Genomic DNA, 16,820 nt, shown 5'->3' on the forward strand with positions numbered 1-16,820 from the left:
ACAAACAAACAATCAAACAAACAAACTCTTCAGCTTTATAATATTAGTAGTATAGATAGAATTGATACGTAGGTAGTAGGTAGTGGCTTAGGCAAACTAATACCATTTTAATGGATGCATTCTAATAATTTTAACGTAAGTGAAAGTTTAATGAAATGCGAAATTAGACAACACTAACAAGAGCCGTACGCTTAATAAAATTATACGTTTTCTGCTAAATTGTTATAATGTAAATATTATATACATAGTAATTAAAATGTTTCAACTACAACAAAGGAAAAACCCTATGTTATAATAGACCAGAGCTTATCAGTTATGTTCTAGAATCCTATTTACTTATCATTCTATTAATTAGAACACAATAGTTCCACGGTAATGGAATAAAAATTCCATTGAAGTTGTAACAACACGTTATGCATATTTCAATAATATTATCGGCAAATCTTTCAATAGTTAAATAACCAATTTATTTAAGTACTAGGTACAATAATGAATAAAAAAAATACATATTATATTTCTGTGTAGGTATTTGTACTCGGTATTTTTCAAACCTATAATACTATGTATTTATCTGCACTCTTTATTGATCCTGTTCTAATAGTATAACTCCGAAAGTCAGTCGTAGCAATAGTATCTATGGCAATATTTTGATGTCACTTCTACTTGTAAACAATGAATAAAGTACTCAAATCCTGCTAAAAGAGGGCGAGGATCAGCAATACTATACTATTTTATGCTAATATTTGGTCTGTAAACCTGTAAAAAGAAATAAACTACATATTTAACCTTAGGCACATCGCTGTTAATACTTACGGTTTAGGAATAAATCAGTATGAACATTAAACAATATGGTCCGCATTCGTACTGTCCTTGACATGATCTAGTTACGCATGCGAACACAAGTTCGTAATATTCCCAAGTATCGCATTATCAATAGTTATTTGATTACATGCAATACGCACAATTCATAAGAACCGCCATTATGTGATAATGGTAATTGTCAAGTTGACGTCTGACGTATAGGACGTAAACAAACAATTTCGTCCAAATATTATTATAATCAATTGAATTTAAGTGTTTTATCAATCATAAATCGTGTAGTGATCTATGAGCAGTGTATTACAAATTTAAGAGTTTTAACATGCCGACAAAACCAAAGGGAGATTCCGGCCGAGCAAAGAAAAACGAACCAGTAACCTGCAAACCTTTAGATGACTACAATGAAATAATGAAGTTCCTAGAAAACCCACCTCCTTGGCGAACTTTGTGTAAAGAAATAACACCGCATAGTAATTTTGTAATAAGAAATATAGAATGTAATAAATATTATGAACCTTCGCTCGAGAAACCGGAAAATTATTGTCATTTTGATCCGGATGTGGAAGCTCCAACACGATATGACATAACAGAAAAAAAGTTACCAAAGACACTGGTATGTCATGATATGGCCAATGGTTATCACAGTGACAGGTAAACATGTCTTGCTGTTATAAAATATTCTAGTAAATTATTTTGAATGCTTACCTGTTTAATGGTTCCTAATAAATGGATGAAATATTTTAAGATGTCAAGAAACAAAAATATTTCTTAAGGTAATACGAAATCGCGGGTTAATACAAATCAAATTTTATGAACAGTCATATAATTGAAGAACGCAATAATATTCACAAAAAATAATTCTCAATAAATATCTTATGTGGTAAATTACCATTCACAAGATTTTATTAGCTACCGGAGTTTCGCTAGTGGAATTAAATAAAATCGAAAGCTTCTAGTATCTAGTATGCCCTCCTAACGGACTCCTCACTCATCAGGCATTCGCCGTTTAGTAGTTTATTTTGGTAAATTGAGTTATTATTTCAGTGTCATAGAAGGCACACTGAAATATGACGAGTACACGTTTTACAACTGGGCTGGGATCGATATATTCTGCTACTTCAGTCATCACTTGATCACAATACCTCCAGCGGGATGGATTAACGTCGGACATGCGCATGGAGTTAAGGTTATCGGTGGGTAAATATTATATTTCTAAATATAAACATCGCGCCGGTATACAATACCTACATCATTAACTGATTATAACTGCTGTTTAAAAGGTCTAAATTAGATTGAATCTTGCACTTACTATTATTTCAAGAATATTCTGGCAGCGTTTATGTTAGTTTGCGTATCCCGAAAATCTGAATCGTGCCAAGTTACGATTTACTCGAAATAGACTTGTATAGCTACAGCACACGCCAACTAACTTTATGTGGGTGATGGAGACTTAACGACAGCGTGAACTGACCAGCACTCTTCGTGGAGACGACTGCGCTCCTCGCCTAGATCTCTTATTATTATTTTTTAATTTCCTTGTAGCTGCTTGCGGTTACATTCAGACACACAAAGTAATTTGGTGCGTTATACCGGACACGATCTAAACGAGAAAAATATAACTAGCTCGAGGCAACACGTAGGGATAGATGGAATGCATGCACTTTTAAAAAAAATGTTTACTAGAGAATGCCATATTAAATTAGGTACCTACTTAAATATTAGGCACGATAATATCGGAGTGGACGGACGGTGCATCGTTCTGGGACAAAGTGCTGGCCTCGAGGGGGGACTACGAGAACTTTGCCAACGCCGTCGTCAACATAGCCAAGACGCTTAAGTTCGACGGCTGGCTGCTCAACATCGAGAATAAGGTTTTTTTTTTTAAATTATGTATTTTTTTTCTGACCGCACGTTTACAATTTTAAGACATTGCATTATTTCTTACAAACACTTATGAAAGTGTTGACGGTTAATTAAAACTAGGTTCATTTTCACAATGATAAACACAGATTTTTCAAATTGACTAAACACCGTAACACAAGAGTGTCTGATTCTTGTTACTGGCAACTTGAACCTTAAATGCAGCAGTTTAAAAACGCCTATGGGTTAACCAAGTAACGATTTTTAAGAGCGTTTTTGTCGTTTAGATCCTAAAGCCGGACGAGTTGCTGCAGTTCGTGGAGTACTTGCACAAGACGATGCACGCCGAGATGACAGACCCCGTGCTCATCTGGTACGACAGCGTCACCGTCAACGGGAGCCTCAACTGGCAGAACGGACTCAATGAGAAGAACAAGTCAGTGTCGCTGCTTTATGAATAGTTCTTAGGCCGGCCACCCATTTTCCTTGATACTTTTCGTTGCTGATAATGGGCGCCGAGTCTTCGTTTGATTAAGCGACAAGATTCGGTTATACAAGATACTGAAGGCTTTTTCAATTAGGAGATCAGGGACGAACTGGGTGTGAAAACACTCTTACGGCACCAAATTCGTTGTCGACAGTAACATGCACCCACTTTTTTGGTCACTAAAAATCTTTAGAACTTGATGCTTGAGAGCGTACTTGATCATGTTCCCGCAAATTCAATCTCTGGAATTTGCTCTTTGCAAACTTGGCTCAATATTTATGTGTTAAATTAAAAGTTTTGCTCCAGTTAACCATTAGAGCTTTGTATATTTATTAGGGCATTCTTCGACGTGTGCGACGGTTTCTTCACGAACTACTCGTGGTCGGTGGAGGACGTGGACACGAGCGTCAAGTTCGCCGGCGACCGGGTCACTGACCTCTTCATCGGCATCGACGTCTGGGGCAGGAACATCTTTGGCGGCGGACAGTTCAACATACAAGAGGTATACCATCTTCACAATTAAACGGTTGTGGATCATGTTATTGTGGAATCTAGTTCACCATTTTAACAATGACACTACTTCGTGTGTGAAGTACATTGATGTGAATGTTTCACTATCAGGCTATAAAGGTAGCCCACGCGAAAGGCTGTTCGCTGGCCATCTTCGCGCCGGCGTGGACCCACGAGGCCATGAGCGACGACCCCAAGGACCCCAACTTCATCAGCATGGCGGAGGACCTCAATAAAGTGGAGAAGTTCATGCTACGCGACCGTGCGCTGTGGGGCAGCGTGTGGCCCTTCCTCAATACCCGCCTGCCGTGCCACCTGCCCTTCCAGACCTCCTTCTGCAGAGGACTGGGCAAGAAGCGGCGCCTGTACGGCGAGGTGAGATCTTCGAAATTTAGTATGATATAGATATACGGTGTTATGGCTTTATGAATATGTTTGTGTATGTGCACTGTGCAGGTGATCGCGCCATGTCCGTGGTACAACCTGCGCCACCAGCAGTACCAGCCCAACGCGGCGCACGGCCCGCATGGCTACATGCTCTCCACGCACGAGAAGATCATGCACGTCTCGCGCACCTCCATGCAGAGAGACAAGATGGGCATCATCCGATACCGTGACTCCTTCCAAATGAGTCGACAACAACTGCAATCGGTTATGTCAGAGCCGCGCGACACCTCCGCGCACAGTGATATCGAGAAGAATTCTAGCGAACTGCTGGAAGAACTCGCCAAGAGAAGAGACAACAGCTTGTTAAGTGTCAAGGTCGATTCTAGCATAACCGACCTCACCGGTGATTTTAAAGTCGAAGAAATTAAAAGTGATGAACTTACAGAGAAACACACGCAGGTTGATCCCACAACGGGCTTGCAACAGGAAGTTTCCACGCAAACCCAAGAGAAAAACCAGAAATGTGTAAGGAAATTTATAGATAAGTTAAAAGATATATGCAAGAAGCGGAAACTGGACGAGGGTGAAATAGCTCGTGATAACCCAGGAGATGATGTTAAAATTGCGTCGACTTCGACGCCTGGGGCACTGGCGCAGACGCCAGACCAGTCGCCTAGCACCTCACCCGGTCATTCGGCGATGCACTCACCTAATCGCTCAGCAAAACACTCACCAGAGCACTCGCCCGCTCACTCACCTGACCAGGCATCGGCAGACTGCCCCCACGAGAACGAACCGCAGAGAGTTCGTATAGAGGAAGACTTGTCACACTCTGACAGCGATACCCCGCGAGCACACCGTATTGGACAGTCTCTGGTCACCATGTCCATCAGTCTCAATTTAAAACAGCCGAAGACCAAAACGCGCTGGGCGCTGGCGCACCTGCCGAAGGAGAGGGAGTGCCTGCAGCTGTACCTGGACGACAGCTACAACGGCGGCGCGTGCCTCAGGGTGAACCCGTCCGACTCGCTGTGCGCCGAGCACCGCACCACCAGGCTGTTCCACTGCGACTTCCAGTGCCTCGACACGCTCATCTTCTGCGTGGTCACGAAGACGACGATCCAGGCGTCGGACCAGTCGCTCGACCTGAGGCTGAGCATGACGAACGCCCGCGGCGAGGACCTGCTGGTGGTGCTGCTGGGCCGCACGGTGGAGATGAGCGCGCTGCTCAACTCGGACTCGTCGGGCATCAAGTACGTGTCGCCGGTGTACTCGGAGCTGCAGAAGGAGTTCCACGAGCTGCGTCGATACCTGCTCGTCAACCAGCCCGGCTTCTACGTGCCCATCGACAACTTGGACGGCTGGGATGTCAGGTGGGTCACATATTATCATTGTTTATTTGTCTGAATAACCGTACTAATGTTAGCATTAGTACGGTTATTCAGACAAAGTATTATTCGTGTGTGTTGGTGGCAGGTACTACGTCGTGCACGTGCCCAAGTCGCGGCTGACGGCGGTGAACTGCCGCACGGCGCTGCCTTCGGGCGGCATCTTGTTCGGACACTTCGGCATCTGTCACAGAGATACGGTACGTTACCACACGATATTTCTGAATGTTGATCCCTTTGAAATAGCCAAATTGAAGTATAATCGAATTCATTCGTAAACGTACTAAGTACTTACTGTAATGTTTAGAAGTTAAATTAGGTACATTTTTAAATCTTCGTGTATTCGCTTTCTTTCGTTTCACACGATATATCAGCCGTTTTATAATACCCAGATTAATCATAAAAAATACTTTGGTATGTTTCAGAGCGAGGAGAGTACATGATGCTGAGCGGCCATAAGTAGATACCTACTGATTCACTCGTTTTAAACTAAGAATGTATACTTTGTAATTTGTATTATTGTACGAATACTTATGAATAAATGTATTTTGATATTTTAATCTATTTGCTATTAGTTTTATTACTTTACCACATGGATCTATCAATAGAAACATCATATTTATGCTTAGAAATAGCGAAAGTCTATAATTACACGATGACCAAGCGTATGTTACATTGACAAAGTGACAATATCTTAGCCAAAAACGAGTTCATATGCACAGATGCAAACAAAAATAAATGCAGTTTATCTTAAATGCAATTGGCCATAGTTAAACGGAAACGATCCAACCCACACAGACGTAGTTTCGAGATATTTAACTTTAAAGTTCAGATCGTATTCCGTCATTGATTCTCCACTTTAACTTTGGGGACTAACTCAGGACTATAACTTCATGGCGGGTTTGAATTTTACTTGGATTGTTTTCGTGATATTAAAATTTTAACTTCAAGGAGTGTTTTAATAGTGTGGGTTGGATCCTTTCCGTTTAACTATGGACAATTGATTGACAGAAAAAGATGAACAATTCAGATAAAGATTACAACATTGATTTTGTTGAAAAATCTCTCGATTGATAAAATATTTTGAAAACAACAGATAAACAACGATGTTTGCGCTTTTTATAGAAATTGTTGCAACATATTTATTTTAATTTGAAGTTGTTAGGGTCATGGGGGACTTAGGTAGCTGTAGGTACAATCGGTTTTTTATCTGATCAAGACTTATAAGAACGCTGAGTATAAAGTGTTCGTTAACAATTCTTCTCTAGTTATAATATCAGTTGTACAATGACCGATTGTACAATACATTATGTAAAACTGTAACGATAACACCAGATTACCTACTTTGACTACACGATATCAATGAGATAGTAATTTCCACTCATGTTCTTTTAGTCAGTGTCATTGTTTTAACAGAAGTACTCATGTATAAGCTAGAAAAAATTATATCAGTAATAAATGTAGCATATATTTTTGTGAGACAGCAATAGCGCCTACAGCAATCGAGTGTAAAAATACTTTCAACGTGCTTTTGCTATAACATTTTGGTCAGGCGTTTTGCAGGCGTTGCGTCGTATTTTGTAATTAATGCAAACTAGCGGGTAGATATTCTTATTTTATTCGGCGGCGATTTCTGTCGTGAAAAGAGCCTTGTTTCCGCCGTCGTTGTTTCCGCCATCACCCAGCCATTGACTCGTCAAATTAATATCTCCTTGCTTATCAACGAGCTATTAAGGTCAAGATTCAGTACAGTTTATTCGAGTACCACTATTTTATTCGCGACAACGATGGATGGAGGATTATAAAAAATAAAAAAGGTGCGTAAAAAATTCTATATTATTATTATTATATGAATTTTTCACGATTTGTTCAGAAAATGTACGCTAAATTAATGCTTTTTCGCAAGATTCATCAGTTTTTCATGTTCTTATTAGATACTTATAAGTTATTTTCAATAAATTGGAAAAGGTGCATACACCTACCACGTTTTCAAAATATATCTGATTCTGTAGTAAACAGTAAAGTTTATTTCCTGGATACAAATTCAATGCCGCGTTAAGCAACTAAGTTGAAGTTGCAATATGGTGTGTCACAGGGGTTGAACGCGCTTGTCACGGGACAAGACACGGAATTCCGATAAAATCCCAGATTTCCCGGCCATGTGGCTACTCTAATAATTAATACTTAGAGATGAGACTAGTTGTAAGGTAAATTGTTTATAATGTCGTTACAGGTGACTGACCTCCTATCGTTATCTCCATTAATTAGGTGAGTACTGTAGGTATGCGGTCATGTAAAGACAATTACTTTTGTTATTTACTTGTTTATTTAATACCTACGTAGGTGAAGGTTATTAGAAATAAAGGACTCTAAAGTGTTATTTTTCTTCTATATCTATAAAGTATTTAATTTTAAGTTTTTCTTTATGCTCTTCACCTTGGATGCACTTAGAGCGCCGAGTATGTTTGTATCCCTATGTAATAGACAATAAATAATTTTAATCTTCTGTCGGTGACCGTCCAGACCGTCAGGACCTTCAAGCTGCTACTGAAGATACTTAAACCGACACGTGTGTGGAAACAAATACATACTATTTGAACGATAATATATTTATTTATGACGCACGAAGACTCATTGTCTAATAACTCAGCAAAGAGCCTTGGCGTGTGTGTAAAGTTAATATTTTTGTTTTTTTCCAAAAAAAAGCAGCAGTAGCAATCAGGCAACAGTTGTTGACTGACGATAAATCACGGAATTTTGATTTAATTTATATGTTATTTCAAAGTGTGTTCGGTAGTGTTGGTAGCAGTGTTAATAGAAATATTGTTAAATCCGTTTGGCGATTAAAAAGAGTGGCCAGGGGTTTCTTGCCAGGTCTTCTCATTTGCCCTACTTTCCGAATTAAGTATATAATTAATTCTGTATTATTGACTATCATTATTGTCAGCACTTGACTTAAATAAATAAATAATTTGATTTTGAAAAGAGAGACGTACTAAAGTTTGAATACCTCCACGTCCTCCACCACCCACGTCCTTTGCATTTAGTGCTCTTTACTTCGTTATTCTACTTATACCATATCTGAACAATTGTTCATGTTTGTACTAAGTAGTACAGGGTGTTATATTCGCAGCGTGACAGGACGGTGAAGATGGTGTGTGCGTTGGGTACGTGCGGCGGCACTACCGTGGGTAATACCGTGGCTGCCGCGCTGCAGTTCTTCGCGGCCACGCAGTGTCTGCTGGGAGAACCCTGGCCAAAGACTGCCCCTGTCTCTAGTAAGTAGCAGTATAGCGTTTTCATTGTAACGGTTATGAAGGAGACGTCAAGATTTACAAATGTACGTATCCATGTCCCGCTGCTATTCCTTCTTATTTCACAGAAAGTCGTCGTCATCGTCGTCGATCCCCCAGGTTCAATTTGGCCGAAGGACTGACCATAGAAACGATTTCAGCTCGTATCGAATGTCGGCATCATATAGACCCAACTCTTTTCTCCTGTCTGATACATTTAGTGTTCAACAAAAGTGTTTTATTTTATGACACAGACCGCTGCTACTGCAACATTCAACTGCTTTTGAATTCCTGGTGTCCATTTCAGATGGTTCACACTTCGACTTCATTATAGTGGGTGCGGGCACGGCGGGCACCACGCTGGCGGCGCGTCTTGCGCAACATTACGAGTTCAGTGTGCTACTGATTGAAGCAGGAGGATACCCGCCAGAGGAAGCCATTGTAAGTGAGCTCAAAAATACATATTTACTTCAGAAACATCATTTATTTTAAAATTTGTCTATTAATCGAAACCATAAACTTATTCTACTAACAGATTCCGGGATTCAGAGACTCACTGAAATCTAGCCCTTACGATTGGAACTTCACGACCGTCAACGATGGTTTCTCGAGTCAAGGCCTGAAGGATGGGAAGCAGGTGCAGCCGCGTGGCAAGATGCTGGGTGGAAGCGGTTCCCTCAACGACATGGTCTACGCGCGGGGTCATCCCCAGGACTACTATGAGTGGGCAGACATCGCCGGCGACCTCTGGAACTGGACCAACGTGCTGGAGTACTTCAAGAGGACAGAGAACATGACTGACGAGAGAATCATCAATGACGAGGAACTGATGCAATATCATGGCACTAACGGAGAAATAGACGTGTCAGGGAGAGCTGACGTCGACTTTGTCACCAGCAAGTTCTTGGAATCATATAATGAGCTAGGATACGAGATTGTGAATGACATGACCTACCCGAATAAGATAGGAGCTGGACGATTCTCTCATACGATAAAAAATGGCCGAAGAGATAGCAGTCTGACGGCTCTCCTCAACAAGGTGCACACCAGCAACCTGTACGTGCTGAACGACACCTACGTCACCAAGATACTGATTGAGAACGACACGGCTATAGGCGTCAGCGCTCTGTCGGAGGGAAACGAAGTGGAATTCTACGCGGACAAAGAAGTTATCATATCAGCCGGCACTTTTAACACGGCCAAACTGATGCTGCTTTCAGGTATAGGTCCAAAAGATCATTTAGACGAAATGGGTATAGATGTCATCAAAAATCTTCCAGTAGGCGACAACCTTCACGATCACATCATGATCTTAAACTACTTAGCGATTAAGAATGGGACCTGCACTATGGAAGATTCAGCCAAATATTTTGAAATTATCAAATATCTTTACAATTTTTCTGGGGTATTCTCTTACTCTGATAGTATGGGTGTTTATATGGCGAAAAATGGAGGTGACCAGAACGTGGCTCAGTTCGCAGTTTACCCCACTTGTCTGCCGCGCTCTGGCATGAATGTAGATCAATGTGAGGGTATTTTAGGTTACGAGGAAGCTGTTTGTCAAAAGCTAGTTATGGAAAATCAAGAACATGAATTAATACCTCTAGCAGTAGTGCATTTGAAACCTCAGTCCAGAGGCAGAGTGCGACTGAATTCGAGTGATCCTATGGAAGAGCCACTGATATATTCTGGTGCGTTCAGCAACTTGGCTGACTACGAAGGTTATGTGGAAGCTATTAAAGCAGCTCTGGCTTTAGTAAATACCACATACTTCAAAGGTCAAGGGGCTCGTGTTTTGGACGTGTGGGACAAGTGTGACGGGATAGACGATGTGACGGAGGCGGCGAGGTGTCAAGTGCGTGAGTACGCGCTGCCGGCGTGGCACGCGGGCGGGACCGCGGCGCTGGGCTCTGTGGTGGACGCTCAGCTCAAGGTGAAGGGCGTGGAGGGGTTGAGGGTGGTGGACGCCAGCGTGATGCCGGCCGTGGTCCGCGGCAACACCAACGCGGTCGTCGTCATGATCGCTGAGAAAGCAGCTGATTTTATTAAGGTCAAGTACAATGTAATTTTTTAATACACGATAATTTTAATGACTATTTGTTCCTATTTTTATTTGACTATGAATAATTCGACTACGACGTCAATATTTGTGACCTGTAGTTTACTTATGTTTTGATTTTAACTTTAAGCCACTTGATATAAAATGAATTTTCTTTTATTTGTGTGACATTATGCAGTGAATGCTTGTGTGTTAGTTGTAAGGAATAATTAATACGTGTGTCTAACGATTTGACGATTTAAGTTGTTGAGAAACACAATAGAATAATGTAAGATAATATAATTACTTGACCTGAATTTTTACAACAGAAGCTGTGACGGGAACAAGTTAGAATCGTGCTCCTAATAAGATCGTTATCACATTAAACAATGTTAACAAATAAAATTTACATTCCAATTTGTTCGCATTACATCCTCTGTCCCTCATTATCAATAAGATAGACTTCTTTTCCTTCTATGCTGACGTCAGTCAAGTGCACCGTCGCGTCAGTCACATACTACACGCTCATACGCGTCACTATGTTTCATAAAGCAGTTTGCTTATTTGTACGCTCGACCAACATCAGCCTAGGAGAAAAGCAAGCCTAAGTTTGTATGTTCGTCTGTTTCTTATCATGAAAACAATACCAGTATTTTGACTAGTATATTTTTTAATGAGTTTAATATGTCTTAAAGTAGTTAATTTAAATAATAAGGAAAATGTATCTGTGATCATTAAGTTGATCGTATATAGATAGATATGTACCGTAAGATTAAATATTAAAACGATATTTTGTAAAAGTCAATCATATTATAATACTAAAAAATTGTTCAGTATTGTGTCTGTTTATGACACTTAATGTTTTCTGCGTATAATTGTATTGATGATTGTAGTACTTTTAATTTAGTTCACGAATAAAGTGTGTGACAAAAATTAAGGTTTTTTGATACTGTTTTTATTCTGCAACGTCCTCAGGGATTTTAGATAGATACCAATTACCACCTTCGCCTTTAGCAGTGTCAGTTTCATGTAATAGGAGGCAAACTTATTGCCATTTACCGGACACGTCATTAAACTCCAGGCTACTATTGAGAAATATACATAAAATCACGCCTTCTTCCCATAGGGTAGGCAGAGACCAGAGAACGTCACTTACACGGTCATTTGATTCCAAACTAAGCAGAGCTTGTACTATGGTAGCCAAATAACTGATAAACATACTTATATACTTCTAAATACATACTTATATAGATAAATTGACAACCAGGCTCAGAACAAATACTCGTGCTCATCACACAAAGATTTGTCCCGGGTAGGATTCGAACCCACCACACGCGGCGCTACGGTTGTTACGGCGAGGTGACCGCTTAAACCACTGCGCCAAACGTGCAGTTAATAAACTTCGTTTGCTTTATTCACATCCACTCATCTTGTCACACAGGAACGCTTCAACAAATATTCAAGCATAACTTAGAAAACACTAAAAGTACCGGGAATCGAACCCAAGACCTCATGATAAGCAGTTGGATACACTACTGACTCAGAGGCAGTCATTACCGATAGCTAATAGATTATTATTCAATCCGCTATCATTACGCAGTAATAAGTGGTGGAGTGGCAGACATCGATCAAGTGTCACAGTTGATCGGTTGCGCAAGACGCGGTACTCTCTCCGCGGCTTGAACCAGGATGTCGCCTCACGTTACTTAATCAAGTGACCAGCACTGCACCGCCCATATTGACACTACTATACTGACGGATAATAATTGATAGTAATTATAATATTAATGATGCATTAGGTTGCTTCGGCAATATTTATTGAACAACACGACTCATTTGTTCGGCTTGTGCCGATCGGGTCATAGACACATTTTCGGTTTTGCCGGCTAAGCCGATTAATGCTAAACCGAATGTATGTACTAAGCCCTAGTGGACCTTATGACTTAGTAGACATTTGCGCCAATGCTATTCTATAGATAGGTAGCTGCTTAGTGGTATTATTATATTGAGTTGAACGTGTTCCACGAATCTGTGCTTCGCAGGGCACGTAAAACGTGGGCCCAATTGTTGTTAACTAAGATAACAGTGGTTAAACAATGTCAAAGGCCTTTGGGCACCTCAAATAAGTTTGGCAGAAGTGGTGCAATTCTTATTGCTATCAAATATCGACAATCGGCTAGGTACCGCCTTCAATTACATCAATAATAATTTGCCTAACCCGTGAACCGAACCCGAGACCTTGAAGTAAGCAGTCGTACACACTACCGCCTAGACATTACAGTCTACATAATAACAGTTCACGAGTTGATGATCTATTCATGTCACACAACGAACCATAACGCGACAGGTTACGTTAACGTTACGTCGACTTACGCATCACACCTTTGATGGGGAGAAACGATAACCTTATTAGACTGTAATGCAGTTGCAATACAATATGCTAATTGTTGGTATAATTAATTGAATGTGATTAGAATTTATTTTCACGTGTGGAAATTGCTTGAACTCGTTTATGAATGATGTGTGCAAGTCTCCAAAGGGTTAAGTAGGACGATATTGCACATTTCCCCTGTTGCTAAAAATCTTTAAACTAGAATAATTTGTTACCTCCATCTATAGCTGGGGTCCCAACCTTTTCTTAGTCCGACCACCTTTATATTATTCTTGTTAGCAGGGACCACTATGTTAGTACCTACATTACAAATAAATTCTGATAATCATCCTAAAAATTTTAAAATCATTCGCGCACCATAATTTGACTTCCGCGGATCACTCGTTGGGAACCACTGATCTATAGTATCACTGCAAATCTACCTATGTTTTCAAATAGCATATTTGCAACGTTACCACAGCTTAACTTTATGGATAAATATTTTTTACTACAGGTTGTGAAGTCAGCTGTTCTGAAATATGCAACGAAATTGGCATCGTTCGGATGTCGTCGATAACTGATATTATAAACAACATTTGCAGAATACAGGGTTTTATGCGGTAGTTGGGATATTTTAATATTGAAAACTATACATACATACTTACTTAAATATAATAAAACAATCTTGACACTTAATCTACACTGTCAACTTTTATCAACCAACCACTTGTTTCTAAACATCCCGTCTTACTAGCCTACTTCCGGTAAGCCGCGACGCTAGCACCGGAAGGAGCGAAACGCAAGGGGCGCGTGCGCACCTGTACCGGGCGGCACCGGCCTGCGCGCCCGCGCCGGCTTGCACCGCCACGCGTTAGAAAGTCCACACATGTGTCTTAGCGAGGTTATTTACTGGTTTTTATAAAACACCTGGCCTACTTGTGCTGTGTTCCTACTGTTCATACAAGTCAATATGTTCGGCAAAGGACTGTTATAGTTTTTGTCACTAGCCATTCTTTTAAGGTATTCCATTCAAAGGGGTGCGGTACGTAGTTTGCTTCGGGCGACTATTATTGTATGATAACAAGGTTTGTGGCTGAAAGATGTGTACAGTACCTCGATTCTCTACCACTATCGACTGCCGACAACCGGCTAGCTATCGACATCTGCCATTTAGAATGTACTGTCAAAAAAGTTTCTACGACACCCGTCAGAGGCGCTGATTAGATTTTCATACAAAATTTCTCGATGACAGGTTGGTTGTCGGCAGTCGATAGTAGTACAGAATCCCACTACAGAATTCAGAATTTAGAACATCTGTGACCAGTAGAGTTTTGAAGCTGACGGTGACCTGTTTGCTTCTTGATTATTAATGTAATGTTGTAAATGTCCTGCATTCCTTGAAATCCTGCATACCAAGACTGTCTTCTGAGTTGTCGGACTATAGCTGTCAATGATAATAATCTCATAATTTAATATGTTTCCCTTTCTTTACAAAAGCCGTTGTTTTGTTTACTCACAAACTTTTATGGATAATTAGCATTTGTTAATGTTTTGAACATGCAAATGATAATAAAAAAAAAAAAATATTAATTTACAACTCACACACGGTCATTTGATTCCAAACTAAGCAGAGCTTGTACTATGGTAACCAAATAACTGATAAACATACTTATATACTTCTAAATACATACTTATATAGATACATTAACATCCAGGCTCAGAACAAATACTCGTGCTCATCACACAAAGATTTGTCCCGGGTGGGATTCGAACCCACCACACGCGGGACAAATATGTTTGTGTATTGTATCGATATAGATGTGTCTTGGATGCAGAAAACTTCGTTTATACCTAGCTGAATATAAGCTTTGCTTAGATGTATGTTCTTAGTAAGTCTAACTACTTGATATGAAAGATCCAGTACTGTTTGAGTATGATGAATATTGTACGACGTAATTCGAACGATGACCACTAACAACTAAACCGCAGAGGAAAGTCACTGTGTATTTAAATATTTGCACGATGACGTAACAAAGCTGGCAGTTACTTCATTACTTCCTGCATTGAGATGTGATTAGGTAAAGTGCACGTAAAATTGCACACTCATCAATAATTGCGGTAAAAGTGCCGCTTTTAGTTATAATTACTGAGTAGCAGTTTTACTTTTTGACTGTCTGTGGGTGGCAGAGTATGCAACTGCTTATCACCAGGTCTCGGTTTCGATTACCCACCCCGGAGTATTTTTACATGACCGGTATATAGCACTAGGCTCGCCTCTTCTTAAATGGGAATAACATCGTAAACGGCGAAACGCGTGTTATATTAACCTATATCAGTACAGTTCACAGTAATGTGATTATTATCAACTAGCTTCTATCTATGACTTCAGCTACGTAAAGGTTTTCTCAGGATAAGTATGTCCCATATGTTAATTCAGACTACCTATAAAGAAAAATCAAATTTCATTCAGTAGTTTCAAATTGATTTTAACATTACAAACTCGCATTCTTAAATCTATAAGGTAAGACCGAAGTTAACATCTTAAACTGTGTACAGACGCTGTCTACAGGTAGTTAACCTGTTGTCAAACAGTTATGAACACATGTAAACAATGCAGCAGCACTCGGCAGCACGCAGCAGTACTCGGCAGTAGTAAGTAGTAATACAACAGGTTGTGTCGGCCGCGCCGGTTCCGCACAGCTTTCACCGACCAGCCGCTCATCTCCGCGCGAGTTCTGATACATGCTGTATTACATATTATGATGCTGATCACATTACGAATATAAGTAATGGACATTTGTGTCTTTTGCAAATTTAAGTAAAGTAAAAAATGCCTTTATGTTCAAATAACTAAGCTAAATAAATAAATTTATCCTATTAATGTCTCACTGCTTGGCAAGGGTCTCCTCCCGTATTGAGAAAGGAGTTAGGCCTTGAATCCATCACGCTTGCTAATTGCGAGTTCTGAACTTTGCATATCTTCAAGAAGTGTTAAGCTTATAATATACTTAGCATATCAGTTTAATGAAAAAATATGTGATACCAACTAATTTATTTTGTAAACCACCTCTTGTACCATATTTTCTGCAAATAAATTTAATTTGACTGTTAAGTTTTAAATTGGATGAGTCCTTTTTGCATGACAGAGTAATAAACTTTTATTCGAAGTAGGACAATGACTGGTTCAACTATTTCTGTGGCACATCGTCATCTGTAAATTGGTTTCATAATTCTGCTGCATAAAGCTTTGAAACTGATCCTTAGTGTCATATCTCGATCGCATAACAAGTCTGCTTAATACATAATTTCTATATTTTCTTTTTATTTATGCATCTAGTTTAACACTCACATGTATGGTCTGTTTTACGCTTTCTTTCTTATTCTATACAATACAGTTATAAATGCTCGCGACTCTGTAGGTGTTAATAATGTCAAATCTTCTAAAGTTGATAACAAACCAAATTATAATTTCCGATGTCTTATATTCTGTAGCCACGCAATCATACAACAAAACAATAGTTAAGTTGTTAGTTTTCCGGAATGCCACTTTCCGGTGGGAACAATACATATCGCACTCGAATCGCGTTATCAATGGAACTAATCCGCGATAGCGTCAAAACAACAGGTGGTGAGACTTTCACCGGCGCGTGGCGTGTGGCGGCGTGCG

At 40.0% G+C, this 16,820-nt stretch overlaps 2 protein-coding genes across 5 annotated transcripts; both read left to right on the top strand.

Annotated features, from left to right (window-relative positions):
• The first annotated feature begins 986 nt into the window (after positions 1–986).
• ENGase (cytosolic endo-beta-N-acetylglucosaminidase) lies at positions 987–6,015 on the top strand. Its single transcript, XM_076117132.1, has 9 exons — positions 987–1,470; positions 1,864–2,012; positions 2,542–2,690; positions 2,967–3,115; positions 3,503–3,668; positions 3,788–4,051; positions 4,133–5,436; positions 5,540–5,651; positions 5,877–6,015. The coding sequence occupies exons 1-9, from the start codon at positions 1,142–1,144 to the stop codon at positions 5,892–5,894; spliced, it is 2,640 nt and encodes an 879-aa protein (XP_075973247.1). The 5' UTR covers positions 987–1,141; the 3' UTR covers positions 5,895–6,015.
• Positions 6,016–7,059: 1,044 nt separating this feature from the next.
• Positions 7,060–11,710, top strand: LOC142974812 (ecdysone oxidase-like). 4 transcript variants are annotated; one of them, XM_076117342.1, is made up of 5 exons: positions 7,060–7,268; positions 7,685–7,719; positions 8,585–8,729; positions 9,079–9,185; positions 9,280–11,710. In XM_076117342.1, exons 3-5 carry the CDS (start codon positions 8,603–8,605, stop codon positions 10,816–10,818), a joined length of 1,773 nt encoding a protein of 590 aa, XP_075973457.1. In that variant the 5' UTR covers positions 7,060–7,268; positions 7,685–7,719; positions 8,585–8,602; the 3' UTR covers positions 10,819–11,710. The 4 variants fall into 4 exon arrangements, with proteins under 4 accessions (XP_075973457.1, XP_075973455.1, XP_075973454.1 ...); XM_076117340.1 differs by having other exon boundaries at positions 7,061–7,268; positions 8,569–8,729; positions 9,052–9,185; XM_076117339.1 differs by having other exon boundaries at positions 7,061–7,268; positions 9,052–9,185.
• Positions 11,711–16,820: the final 5,110 nt, after the last annotated feature.

Source organism: Anticarsia gemmatalis, chromosome 8 (genome assembly GCF_050436995.1).
Source record: "Anticarsia gemmatalis isolate Benzon Research Colony breed Stoneville strain chromosome 8, ilAntGemm2 primary, whole genome shotgun sequence".
Taxonomy (NCBI): Eukaryota; Metazoa; Arthropoda; class Insecta; order Lepidoptera; family Erebidae; genus Anticarsia; species Anticarsia gemmatalis.

Coding starts and splice junctions, on each gene's coding strand:
- LOC142974812 (XM_076117340.1), top strand. CDS start 8,603: ATGGTGTGTGCGTTGGGTACGTGCGGCGGCACTACCGTGGGTAATACC. Junction 8,730..9,051: donor AAAGACTGCCCCTGTCTCTA/GTAAGTAGCAGT, acceptor TGTCCATTTCAG/ATGGTTCACACTTCGACTTC. Junction 9,186..9,279: donor ACCCGCCAGAGGAAGCCATT/GTAAGTGAGCTC, acceptor TTCTACTAACAG/ATTCCGGGATTCAGAGACTC.
- ENGase (XM_076117132.1), top strand. CDS start 1,142: ATGCCGACAAAACCAAAGGGAGATTCCGGCCGAGCAAAGAAAAACGAA. Junction 2,013..2,541: donor GCATGGAGTTAAGGTTATCG/GTGGGTAAATAT, acceptor CTTAAATATTAG/GCACGATAATATCGGAGTGG. Junction 2,691..2,966: donor TGCTCAACATCGAGAATAAG/GTTTTTTTTTTT, acceptor TTTGTCGTTTAG/ATCCTAAAGCCGGACGAGTT.